Below are 12,454 nucleotides of genomic sequence, written 5' to 3' on the forward strand. Positions count from 1 at the left end.
AGGTACCACTCCAGCGGGAAGGTAAATGGCATTTCCATGTGCTGCTCTGGTTTGCCTGAAGCGACTTAGTCATGCTGGCCACATGACCCGGAAGCTGTACACCGGCTCCCTCGGCCAGTAAAGCGAGATGAGCACCACAACCCCAGAGTCGTCCGCGACTGGACCTAATGGTCAGGGGTCCCTTTACCTTTACCCCCACCCATCTAGGTTTCCCAAGTAACTCGAACTCGGGGTGGCTTCCAACAAAATATTAAAAATACAACAAAACATCAGACATTAAAACCTTCCCTAAACAGGGCTGCCTTCAAATATTTTCTAAAAGTCGCATAGTTGTTTATTTCCTTGACATCTGATGGGAGGGCGTTCCACAGGGCGGGCCAGAACCAACACCTGATGGTGTGGTTGGGGGAGGTAAGAAGAGATTTCCCCACCCCTGTCCTCAGGTTTTCCAAGGAACTTCATGTCTAGGCAAGGATTCAAAGCTGGATTTTCCATGCTGGAGACCAGCCAGCTGTCCCATTAGTACTACGCCACTCTGGCTCTTATGGTGACATGCACCCAAGTCTTCTTCATTTTTTGATAATATTTTTTATTAGTTTTCGATCACAGTCCAATAACAGCCTCATTATAACAATACCAATTTATAATACAACTATTAATACCAATAATTCAAATACCAAATTATATAATTTAGATAAGGTGGTCCCCCACGTGCTAGAATTGATGGCTTGATTATTTGCTTTATTTCTGCATTCCAAAATCTTATTTAATTTCCATTACATTCCGGTCAAAATAATAATCCCTTATTCAGCAACTGCAATATTAATAACTTCTATTCGTGTTGACACGTTAAATGATTTATAAAACTACAAGTGAGGAACTCAAACTATATCCTTGTTCTTCCTGTGTGTGGCAATTATTCTTTCTGTGGTACGTATTTCTTCCTGTCCTCATAAGATGTTATGTCTTTCTTTCCTCCTGTTGTTGCTGTTATCCATCATGTCTTGGGCATTTCAGAAATTTGGGTTGTTTCAGAAATTTCTCCATTGCTCTGTTGTTTTGCAACTTTAACAACAGCTGCAAAAATCTCTCTGTCCCAGTAAATAACCTGTTTTCACCATTTTCCCTCTCAGCCTGGGAAAAGGAGTGGTCTGTCAAATTGCAGATGACTCAATAATGAACCTTATCAGCTCCTTGGCAAGTTCACAGACTCCTTTCATCCTTCCATCCAACTGAAGATAAATGAGCAATTATACTTCCAATTACATTAAATTCCAAGTTCTCTTCTAATTCTTCTTCATTTGCAGAAAGAGGGTGCCGTTCAGGTGGAGGAATATTCCATTTCCCTGGATAGTAAAGGTAGGAGACTTGAACACAGATCTGCAACCCAGTTCCTGAGGGTGGGTGATGAAGAAACAACTTTTGACATTTAAATACTGAACACACACACACACACACACACACACACACACACACAAGCATTACCATTACATGGGTTATTTCCCCCTGTCACCCATAGGTTGATAGCAGATGAGCATCCTTTAAAAAAATGGAGAAAGTAAAAAGAAACCGCAACCTCAAAAGAGAAGTCAGATCAGGAAGAGGCACCTGGGACCCTCCAGATGTGCCCCCCACCCCCGCCAGCATGGCTAGTATTCAAGAGTCCCCTTGAGCATCTATATATATAAAAAACAAATGGAAGAGATCCATGTTTGTAGCCGTCCACTTTTCTCCGAAACGGCTTGACCGATTGAGCTCAAATTTTAACACAACGTTCCATGTGGATGTGTGAGTGTTTGCATATACATAGATTATACACAGGTAAAAACAAGTTTTTGGGAAAAACCAGACAAACATGAACAGGAGACATTGCAAAACATCGCCCTCTAGTAACGACTACACTGGTACTGCAGCTAGAAAAGCTTCCCTTTCCAAAACAGCTCAGCTTGGGTTGTGGGGGCTCGCTGGGGTGGGGGGGAGAATGGGGTCGGGATAGGTCATGGGTCGGGACAGGGTGGGGGGAGTCACAGGGATGAGCCATAGCAACGCGTGGCTGGGTACCGCTAGTTGATGATATTTATTGCGCTTGTGGTTTGGAAAATGAGAGCTTGTGAGCAGAGAGCCTGCACTCTTGCCTGCCTCTGTTTTCAGAGTAGCATACACAGTATAGTGGCAATCTCCCAAATTATTATGATTTATTACATCTAGGATCATCCGAATGCTTGGCTGTTGGAAAGGAAAGGATTAGAGAGCAACAGAGACGTCTTGTGAGTTAGAGCATGAGGAGTGTCACTGTTCCATTATAGGGCTACCCAAAATTCATCTGGGTTTGCCGCTGTCAGAACAGGGTGCTGCATTATGATGGGCCCATGGTCTGATCCTGCTACAGAGCTCTTCTCACATTCTTTTTGCACAGGAACTAACGGTAGCTGCTGTAAGGAAATTTCAAACAGGCTTTTTGGGGAGGCTGTCTGATGTTTCCAGGAAGTAGACAGACCATGGTAGTCTGCGCTGGCAAAGGGAGGAGGTTGCGAATCCCAGATCCCTAAATCCTTTGGAAGGGCTGCAGAAGCTTTGGCTTGGAGTGGTGAGGAGCTAAATGTTTTCCCTTCTTTTTCCCCCGTTCGAGACAGATGGGCGCCCCAGAACAGTGGAGATTTCAGGCGAGATTCCCTCCAACGCCATTCCCGACAGCGACTTCAAGATGAGCGTCCGTTTGACAGGTGCAAGAAACAAGCCAGAGAGGGAATCATAGAATTGTAGAGTTGGAAGGGACCCCCAAGGGTCATCTAGTCCAACCCCCTGCAATGCAGGAATCTTGATGCCAAACCTTCCTTTAGCTTCACTTGTTCTCCTGCTGGCAGTTAAAAGATTTCCAGATCGTAGTGGCACACTGGCATGGCAGACTTAAACTGGTTTGGATCAATATAATAATAATAATAATAATAATAATAATAATAAATACCTATGTTTCTGTTTGTTAAGGGAGACCCCTGTTCCCCTACCAGAGCTACAATTCCTAGCGTGGTTTAACAATCAATTCTTGTTCACAGGGAAATTTGGGAGGGGAATAGTCTCCTAACACCCCTCAGCACCTTTAGCAAACTGCACCTCCCATAATCCTTTGCAGGAATCCATGACAGTTCAAGGTGGTGCCACAGTGCTTTAAATGGACTGTGTTGCTCTGGCCGGGCCTTGTGCAAACATTGTTTTAAAAGCATAAAAGTTGACTGGGGTTGTGGTAGGGGGAAGATGGGAAATAGTTTAGTTGGTTTGCCTCGCTGGCCTGTGCCGTAATCTGAACCATTGTTTTGCCTTGGGTCACCAGGCTCAGTGCCTGCTGACGTCCTTCAGAATTCCCTGACTCCGGACGGCCTCTCGTCTCTGCTGAGGGTTCCCGACGGATGCGGGGAGCAAACCATGGTCCGGCTGGCCCCTGGAGTCTATGCCATGCAGTACCTGGACAAGACAGAGCAGTGGCTGCACCTGAAACCAGAGAGCAAGGAAAAAGCGCTGGAAAACCTCCGTATAGGTGATGGGCAATGATGCATGCTGGGAGACACAAAGGGGATGCGCTGAGCTGTATTAACTTACAAATTACTGCACACGCCCCAGTAATTTACACACCTGCAATTTTCACCAGGAAAAGCATACTATAAAATCTATATATAAACAGACTGGCCACGTTCATCCTTAGCAAACAGCTCAGTCGCCCAAAGAGGGAGCAGCACTGATTGGCTGGTGCCCGTGACGCCACAACTCCACCTCCCTATCCTTTCTTGCAGTCCATCTCTATGTGCCAATTGGAGCAGGCCAGTTGGGGGAGGGGGCAGGGAAGTAGGAGAACCATTTGGCCTTGGTCTCAAGCTCAGAGAGACTTCCCCTAGTAGATCAGCTGAGGATCTTCCACTTAATCAGTATCCATTCGTTCATTTTAAGGATCTGCCTTCACTCACGCATGGCCCCTGAAGGATCCTGGCCTGTTTCTTCCTTTATTGCTATGCCACTTAAAAATAAAAATAATAAAACTAAAAGGAGGAACTCCTTATGGACGTTTTGCAGAGAGGAAGCAAAGCAGCCATGACAGGTGTGGGATTCTCTTGCCTTTTGCACTGTAGGCTATGAGCGGATCCTCACTTTCCGGAAGGCAGATGGGTCCTATGGAGCATGGCCCACCCACCCCAGCAGTACCTGGTGAGACTCAGCGCTGCAAAGGAGGTGGGAGGAGAGGTTCTGGGTGCAAGTATTGGGATGGTCCCATACCAGACCTGCTTAAACAATCTTTATCCCGATCCCCTTGCATTGCATAGTTAGGCCATGTCTTGTCTTCATTTGGCCTTTGCTCTTTTTGTTAATGGCAGTGAGCGTTTGTCCTGCATTCTGCTTGCTTTGCAAGGTGTTTACGTGACTTCCCATTATTCACCCCCTCATCCCCTTATTTTCTTTTTTTATCATATATTCATTGGTTTTTTATAATAACAAAACATAAAAAACAGATAACATACAATATATAAAAAATTAAAAAAATAAAACTTGTTATTCCAAGTAAAAAAGCTTCTGGTTTCTTAATAAATGTGTTTTTAAACACTTTATTCAACTCATTATAAATCTTATTCCAGAAGCTCTTTACTTGGGGGCATGTCCACCACATATGGTAAAAGGTTCCTTCCACTTTCTTACATTTCCAACACTTATTGTCTTGTTTATGGTAAATCTTAGCCAGCTTTACTGGTGTAAGATACCATCTATACATCATCTTCATCATATTCTCTTTTGTCATACATATGGGTAAAATGATTCATTGTAAATGTTAGGATTTTGATTAATTGGGCACTGTGGGTTAAACCACAGACCCTAGGGCTTGCTGATTGGAAGGTCGGCGTAACTTGTGACTGGTCTAGCTGTATCAAAATGAATGACGGGGCCTCTGAGTTTCGTGGTATGTGCTTGAAAACCTCCGACATAATGCTGACCGCTTGGAGCAGGCATCCCCTCCAGATGTTTTGGCCTACAACTCCCATGATCCCTAGCTAACAGGACCAGTGGTCAGGGTTGATGGGAATTGTAGTCCAAAACATCTGGAGGGCCGAAGTTTGGGGGTGCCTGGCTTGGAGGCACCCCAAGTTAGCAGAGCAGTCCCTGCGGCCATGTTCAGTGCCTCCTTTTTAAATACGAGCTCCCATTAAGGGCCCTGGATGCGCATGCGAGTGTTCAGATGTGCATGCGCACACGATCTCCACATCTGTGTCTGATTATTCGCCTGTCCTCCGACTCTCATTCCCTCCAGGTTGACGGCTTTCGTGACAAAAGTTTTGACTCTGAGCCGCGAGTACCAAGAGGTGGATGAGGCCAAGATCCGTGGGACGGTGCAGTGGCTGCTGAGTAAGCAGAAGTCGGATGGTTCCTTTGAAGACCCGAATCCTGTCTATCACCGAGAGATGCAGGTGAGCCCCTGAGCAGCCATCGCTGCTTGTTGCCAATCTCGCACTTGCGCCTCCGCACTCCTGCAGTATTATGGTGTTGTGTGTAGTAAGCAGGGATCTGTCCATTTTGGTTCTCTCTCATTTTTCCAGTCATAAATCCAGTTCTCTGCATTTTACAGCAATTTGCATTTAAAAAATCAAACCTAATGAAAACTCACCAGCGTTTTCATGCAAATTCCTCCTAATAAACACATTGCTTTATGTACACATTTTTGCAAGCACTTTCCCCATAATAGAATGCATTTCACTAATATCTTCATTTTTACGCACACTATTTTTTGTAAACTTTGGTTGGAGAACTGCATCACAAAAATCAGGTGAGGGCAAATTTCAAAGGATGGCTGAGTTTTGGTTTCTATTGTGACTCGAAAAGTGTGAATTTGATGGATTTGGCTTTAAATGTGTACAGATTTGAATTCCTCATCCACCCTTAGCGAAACCATTTTTCTCCATAACATTTTTTTTAAAAAAAAATGTGATAATTTATTTATTTGGTGTGCTTTTTTAGTTAAAAATGGAGGGGGCAGAAAGATGGCAAATGAATTTGTATTGTTCAGCACCTAGAGAACATTATCAAGACAGATAAAAGGAAGTGGAGGAGACAAATTCAAGGAGGAGACAGCGACCAATGGCTCCTAGGCAGGATGACTGTGCTCTGCCTCCACAGTGGAGAACAGGATTCTGGGCTAGATGGGCCACTGGCCTGATCCAGCAGGCTAGTCTTATATTATTAGCAGCTTCGGAACATGCATATGTTGGATGGAACACAGAAACTGGAACATAAGAAGCTGCCTTAAATTGAGACAGACCATTGGTCCATCTAACTCAGTATTGTCTACACTGATGGTCAGCAGCTCCCCCCAGGGTTCCAGGCAGACGGTCTCTCCCCTTCATACCAGCAGATCCCAGTGACTGAACCCTTTGCATGCAAGGCAGGTGCTCCCACCCACTGAACTAAGCGACCTTTCCCCACTTTCTTCAATAACCCTCCTTCCTTGGAAGTTTTAAAGCAGAGGTTGGATGGCCACCTGCCATGAATGCTTTAGCTGAGATTCCTGCAATTGCAGGGGGTTGGACTAGATGACCCTTGGGGGTCCCTTCCAATTCTATAAGGAGGCTTCGTCAGCCATGCATTTCCCCTTGTCTTTCCTCCCCAGGGTGGCGTTGGTGGCCTTCATGGAGGCATCTCGCTCACGGCGTTCATCACCATTGCGCTTCAGGAGGCCTTGGCTGTGTATAAAGAGGAAGTGTCGGATCCAGAGCAGCAAAGAGCAAAGCAGGAACAGCTGAGTCAACTGGTAAGAAGCAAGGGAAGGCTGTGCCGGTGGGGCAAGGGGGGGGGAATGTGCAGACCTGGACACTGAGGTCCAGTGCTGAGGAACTTCTGGCAGTTCCCTCCCTGCGAAAAATGAGGTTACAGGAAACCAGGCAGAGGGCCTTTTCGGTAGTGGCACCTGCCCTGTGGGATGCCTTCCCATCAGATGTCAAGGAAATAAACAACTATGTGACTATTATTATTATTATTATTATTATTATTATTATTATTATGAAACCACTGGAGAGCCAGCTAATATGCTGGACATGGAAATCCAGCAGGCTCAGAATCTCCATTTTCAACTTTTTTAAAAACAATGACAATCAAGTTTCTATCCCTCATGGCACCTACCACCTGGCTGATGCTGCCTCTTCCTGCCCAGGCAGCAAGGCTCCCCACCTCCTTCCCTCCCTCCTCCTTTGACATGACTGTAATGTTGCATGTCCCACCTTGCTGTGTTCTTACGGGAAAGTGCAATCTACAAACACTCAAATATGTACCAATCAATATTTGCTTTCCCTTCTCTTCCAGAGACACGGCCTGGCTCGGGCAACTGCCTTCCTTTCCCGCAAGCTGGAGGATCAATCCCTGGGCCCGTACCCTGTCGCCATCACCAGCTACGCCCTGTCGATCGCTTCCGACGACAAGTCAGCCATCGCGAGTTCCGGCGTCCGCCTGAAGAGTCTCGCTACGGAGGACACAAGTAATCGCCCTCAATCCCAATAAAACTCTGGCCACACATTCCACCCCCCATATATCGCATCAGCATGGCCCCTACATTCTGTCCTCTCATGCTTCTTCCAGACAACACCATGATGTTCTGGGCAGTGGAGGAGAAGGACCGGCTGCAGAATGAGAGGAGAGCTGACCGGGTGCCTTCTGCTTCAGCCATCTCGGTGGAGGCCACAGCATATGGGCTCCTCTACCTGTTACAGGAAAATGACATTGCGTCAGCAGGCAAGGTGGCTCGGTGGCTGACGGAGCAGAGGAACTATGGGGGAGGCTTCAAATCGACGCAGGTATGGTCTCCCGCAGGGCATGTTTGCAAAACGGAGGGGCTATTGATGGCCACCAGCTCAGGTGGCTTTCAAGGGCGCTTAGACAAATGCATGCATCTTAGTGGCTGCTGGCCATCATTTCTCAAGTTCTCGGGGACTATCCCAGTGCAGGCTAGGTTTCCCCCTCAAACTCTCATAAACTGGCCCACTTCTCTCTCCTTTCAGGACACAGTGGTGGCGCTAGAATCTCTGTCCCGCTACTGGATCAGCTCATTCGACGAGGAGGACAACGAGCTGAAAGTGACCCTCAAGATCCCTGGGAAAAGCTTGCCGAGGTCCTTTTCCTTTGGGAGGTCGAATGATCCGATCCAGGAAGAACTTCAGGTGAGGGTTCGGGGTAGGGATTCCCGCCAAACTCGCCTGATTTGATTTGGGCAGATCAGCCTGACCTGGGGTGGATTGTGGGATCCCTTCAGAATCCATAGTCTGGATCCAAAGGCGCCTTTATGAGGCAGACCCTGGGGGCTGCTGTTGCTGTGTGGGTATTACAGTATTATTTGGTCTGGCCGTTCACTTTCACTCCTCGTTTTTCTCCCACCTTCAGTTTTCCATGGGAAGTAGCATCAATCTGAAAGTGGAAGGGAAGGGGAAAGGGACTCTAACCGTGAGTAGCTTCATAATTCGTCTGCTTTGCTTTTAATTAAGACCAACTGCTTCTCTCTCATTCGTATAAGCTTTATATTCAGGAAGGGCTGCAATGCGCTCTACGTGGGGCTACCTTTGAAGGTGACCCAGAAACTACAACTAATCCAGAATGCGGCAGCTAGACTGGTGACTGGGAGTGGCCGCCGAGACCACATAACCCCAGTCCTGAAAGACCCACATTGGCTCCCAGTACGTTTCCGAGCACAATTCAAAGTGTTGGTGCTGACCTTTAAATCCCTAAACAGCCTCGGACCAGTATACCTGAAGTAGCATCTCCACCTTCAGCGTTCAGTCTGGACACTGAGGTCCAGCTCCGAGGGCCTTCTGGTGGTTCCCTCCCTGCGAGAAGTGAGGTTACAGGGAACCAGGCAGAAGGCCTTCTTGGTAGTGGCACCAGCCCTGTGGAACACTCTCCGACCAGATGCCAAGGAAATAAACAATTACCTGACTTTTAGAAGACATCTGAAGGCAGCTTTGTTTATGGAAGTTTTTAATGTTTGGTTCTTTTAATATTCTGTTGGGAGCCTCCCAGAGTGGCTGGGGAAACCAGCCATATGGGCGGGGTATAAATAATAAATTATTATTATTACTACTACTACAACCCCCCCCCCCACACACACACCCTGCCTCCCTTTCTGCCTGAAGCCTGCCAGCTTCCTCTTCCTCAGGCTCTGAACAAACCATTATTCCGCTGCGGTGCTGCTGTGAGTGCACAGCTCAAGAGCAAGGAGAAGCACTCCTCTTCTGTCTCTGCTCCCTTCCAGGTCCTGAAGCAATACCACATCTTGGCTGTGCAAAACACTTCGTGCCAGACTCTCGGGCTAGCGGTGGACGTGACTGGTTCTTTTCAGCGTGCACGTAAGTCTGGGCTTCAGATTCCACTTCTATAATTCTGCAGTCAGGGAGACCGCCTCTCCCTGCATTAACTGCCCCGGACTCCGCTATCGCCCTCTGAGGCCCTTCTCTGCGGGCCTGCTCCACGAGAGGTTCGGAGGGTGGCAATGCAAGAGCAGGCCTTATCAGTGGTGGCTCCTCAATTGGGGGACGCTCTCCCCAGGGAGGCTCTCCTGGGACCTTCGTTACTTGTCTTTAGGCTCCAGGCAGAAATTATTTCCTCTTGGCCTTTGGCGTTGCATTATCCACAGCCTTCTTGAGTGGGTGGAGAAGTGCTTTATATATACATCTGTCATGAATCTTCCAGCACATTCATCACCACGAGTTCAAGTGTTATGAGAGAAAGAGGGGGGAACTTTTATCCAGCCACTGCATAATTTTATAAACTTCTATTATGTCAACTCGCCTCTAAATTCAAATGTCCCAAATGCCACAACCGTTGCCAGTAGAAAATTTGCTCCACCCCTTGACCCTCTTGACCTTTTTCAACTCTGTCCACAACAGCCGACACATTAGACTACTACTATGAATATGTAGATTACGGCCCAGAGGATTCTGGGCCGGATGCAGACCCCGCCGACCAGCCGTTGTCACCGATCGAAGTGTTTGATGCCCGCCGACGCCGCAGGAGGGAAGCCAAAGACCCTGGACAGGCACGGAAGGAGGTCACCTACAATGTCTGCTTCTGGTAAGGTTTGGTAAGCGGGCTTTTCTTGAATGGGCATAATATTCTGGTTCTAACCAGAACTGGGACGTTTTGAGGAGGCAAGAACTGCCTTCCTCTCTTCGGGCACTGCCTTTTAGGGGATGGCAAGAACTTGCCTGGGTCCGGGAGTGGCACGCTAGCCCAACACTCTAACCATTGCACGGCGTTGCTGCTACCTGAAAAACAGAATACAGGTACCGCTGGTTGCGAACGGGATCCGTTCCAGAGGCCCGTTCGCCACATGAAAAGGCCGTATCCTGAAGCGCTGCGTCTGCGCACACGTGTGTTGCAATTCGGCACTTCTGCGCATGAGCAAAGCACAATTTAGCGCTTCTGCGCATGCACGCATACCGAACCCGGAAGTAACCCGTTCCGGGACTTGCGGGTTCGGTACGTCCATAACCTGAAAAGACGTAACCCGCAGCGGACGTAACATGAGGTATGACTGTATCCTTTCCCTAACCTTTCTGTTTTCGCTTCTTTCCTCCCTACAGGAGACAACCGGGGGCTCATGTCTCCGGCATGGTTATCGTGGACATCACCCTGCTGAGCGGCTTCCATCCAGACGAGAACTACCTTGAGGAGGTGGGCAGAGGCTGTGTGGGCATTTTGGCATGTGACAAGGGTCAGGGTCCAGGCCTGCCAAGCCCCCACCAAGCCCCATTGAGTTCCGTCCCCCATGGGGCCTTTAGATATGCATCAGCACAAGTGGAGGCTAGTCCATTAGCACACCAGCCTCCAGCAAATGGCTGGACCTGGCCTAGTATTATGGGCCACCACTCAGTCTGCTGTAATAATAATAATAATAATAATAATAATAATAATAATAATTCCCAGCCCATCTGACTGAGTTGCCTCATCTGCTACAGCCTCATCAGGACAAAGGATGGTGGCGATGCCATTCAGCTATGAGAACCTTATCCTACTTAGTAGCCTCAATAGCTATTATTATTATTATTGCCAGAATGGCCATATTCCCTGATTTTGGAGGCATTTTATGCATCTTAGAGCTCATGCAGACTTCCCTGCCACCTTCCCCCTGGGGAAACTTGATCTTTAGCGCTTAAGCAGAGCAAACATTGGTGCCTGCTCCAATTCAGCGCTAAAGAGTGGGTTTTCCTGGGGGAGAAGCGGCATAGCACATGGGAAGCTGCTCAGACCTGTGCCTAGGAAGCACAGGACGAGCGGGAAACGTTTTGGATGAGCCCTGAATTCCAGTGGCTGGGAATCGCAGGTGGGGAGAGAGTACGGCTTGTGTCCTCAGGCCTTCCTTTCGGGGTTTCCATGGGGGCGTCCGGCAAGAACAGAGCGCTGCCCCAGACCCACCTCTCCTTATGAGCTCCCTGGTCTTGCTTGCTGGTTCACCTCGTTTCTTTCCTCGCTCTCCCAGCTGCGAACTCTCCCCGATCAATATATCAGCCACTGGGAGATCCAAGGACGGCGGCTGCTGCTCTACTTTGACTCGGTGAGAGAGATGCGTGCAGGATTATGCCACGATAACAGAGGCAGCGGGGGGCAGCTGCACAGAGGGGTTCAGAAAAACCTCTTCCCCCCCCCCATTGTAATGTGCAAGAGGCAAGGATGGCACCCACCCAACCTGCCTTTTGATTTACTCCACTTTGGACTATATGGCAGAAGCAGAAAACCTTTTTTATCTGAGCGAGGGCCACATTTGCTTCTCTGCATCCTTCTGGGGGCCACATGCCAGAGGTGGGTGGTGCCAAGGGTGAAAGTGGACAGAGCGACAAAGGTCGATTCTGCCCTTGTACACTTGGCTAGTTTCTGTGCACTCTGACACAGAGGAGTGTCAAGCCCAGGTGATACCCAGTGCAGAATATTTTTTGTCAACCCCCCCACGTGGCTCTGGCTCTGGCAAAAAGTGAAAAACATGAATTGCAAAAAAAAAACAACTAGAGCTTACAGAACAAAACCTACTTCAGATATGAAATCAGCATTGAAAGAACATATAAGAACAGTTGAAAAATCTCATGCAGCAGAAAACTTTAAAAAATGTTCCCCAGTGGGGGGTGCCGTGTCACCCCCCCCTCCAGGGTGGCACCTGGGGCAACCCACCCCCATCGCCCCCCCTTGCTACACCACTGCTCTGACACTTGCCTCTCTATCTTCCACCCAAAGAAGCAAGAGTTCGAGGGCACTTTCCAGCCAAGCAGCTGGAGTCGCCTCCCTTTTGAAGTGACTGGCCCAGTGAGCTTAATGGCCGAGTGGGGATTTGAACTCGGATCTCCCTGCTTACAGCACAAAACCAACTCCGAAATGATATGCAGGAGACCCCGGATTTGGTCCCTCACATCTCTACTTATCAAGGCTTTTGCCTTTGGAGGACTGCTTCCAC

At 48.2% G+C, this 12,454-nt stretch overlaps 1 protein-coding gene across 2 annotated transcripts in view; it reads left to right on the forward strand.

The window, feature by feature from the left end:
• The window catches only part of LOC118080967 (complement C4), a 63,234-nt gene that overhangs the window by 43,450 nt on the left and 7,330 nt on the right, over positions 1–12,454 (forward strand). For both annotated transcript variants that reach the window (XM_060269938.1, XM_060269939.1), the window contains 14 exons: positions 1,308–1,359; positions 2,634–2,723; positions 3,329–3,532; positions 4,119–4,194; positions 5,288–5,444; positions 6,641–6,781; positions 7,330–7,501; positions 7,603–7,817; positions 8,022–8,174; positions 8,395–8,460; positions 9,266–9,359; positions 9,900–10,083; positions 10,596–10,686; positions 11,492–11,566. In XM_060269938.1, the coding sequence (XP_060125921.1) occupies positions 1,308–1,359; positions 2,634–2,723; positions 3,329–3,532; positions 4,119–4,194; positions 5,288–5,444; positions 6,641–6,781; positions 7,330–7,501; positions 7,603–7,817; positions 8,022–8,174; positions 8,395–8,460; positions 9,266–9,359; positions 9,900–10,083; positions 10,596–10,686; positions 11,492–11,566 (1,770 nt within the window). The remainder of the gene's footprint in view (positions 1–1,307; positions 1,360–2,633; positions 2,724–3,328; positions 3,533–4,118; positions 4,195–5,287; positions 5,445–6,640; positions 6,782–7,329; positions 7,502–7,602; positions 7,818–8,021; positions 8,175–8,394; positions 8,461–9,265; positions 9,360–9,899; positions 10,084–10,595; positions 10,687–11,491; positions 11,567–12,454) is intronic.

Source organism: Zootoca vivipara, chromosome 2 (assembly GCF_963506605.1).
Source record: "Zootoca vivipara chromosome 2, rZooViv1.1, whole genome shotgun sequence".
Lineage (NCBI taxonomy): Eukaryota > Metazoa > Chordata > Lepidosauria > Squamata > Lacertidae > Zootoca > Zootoca vivipara.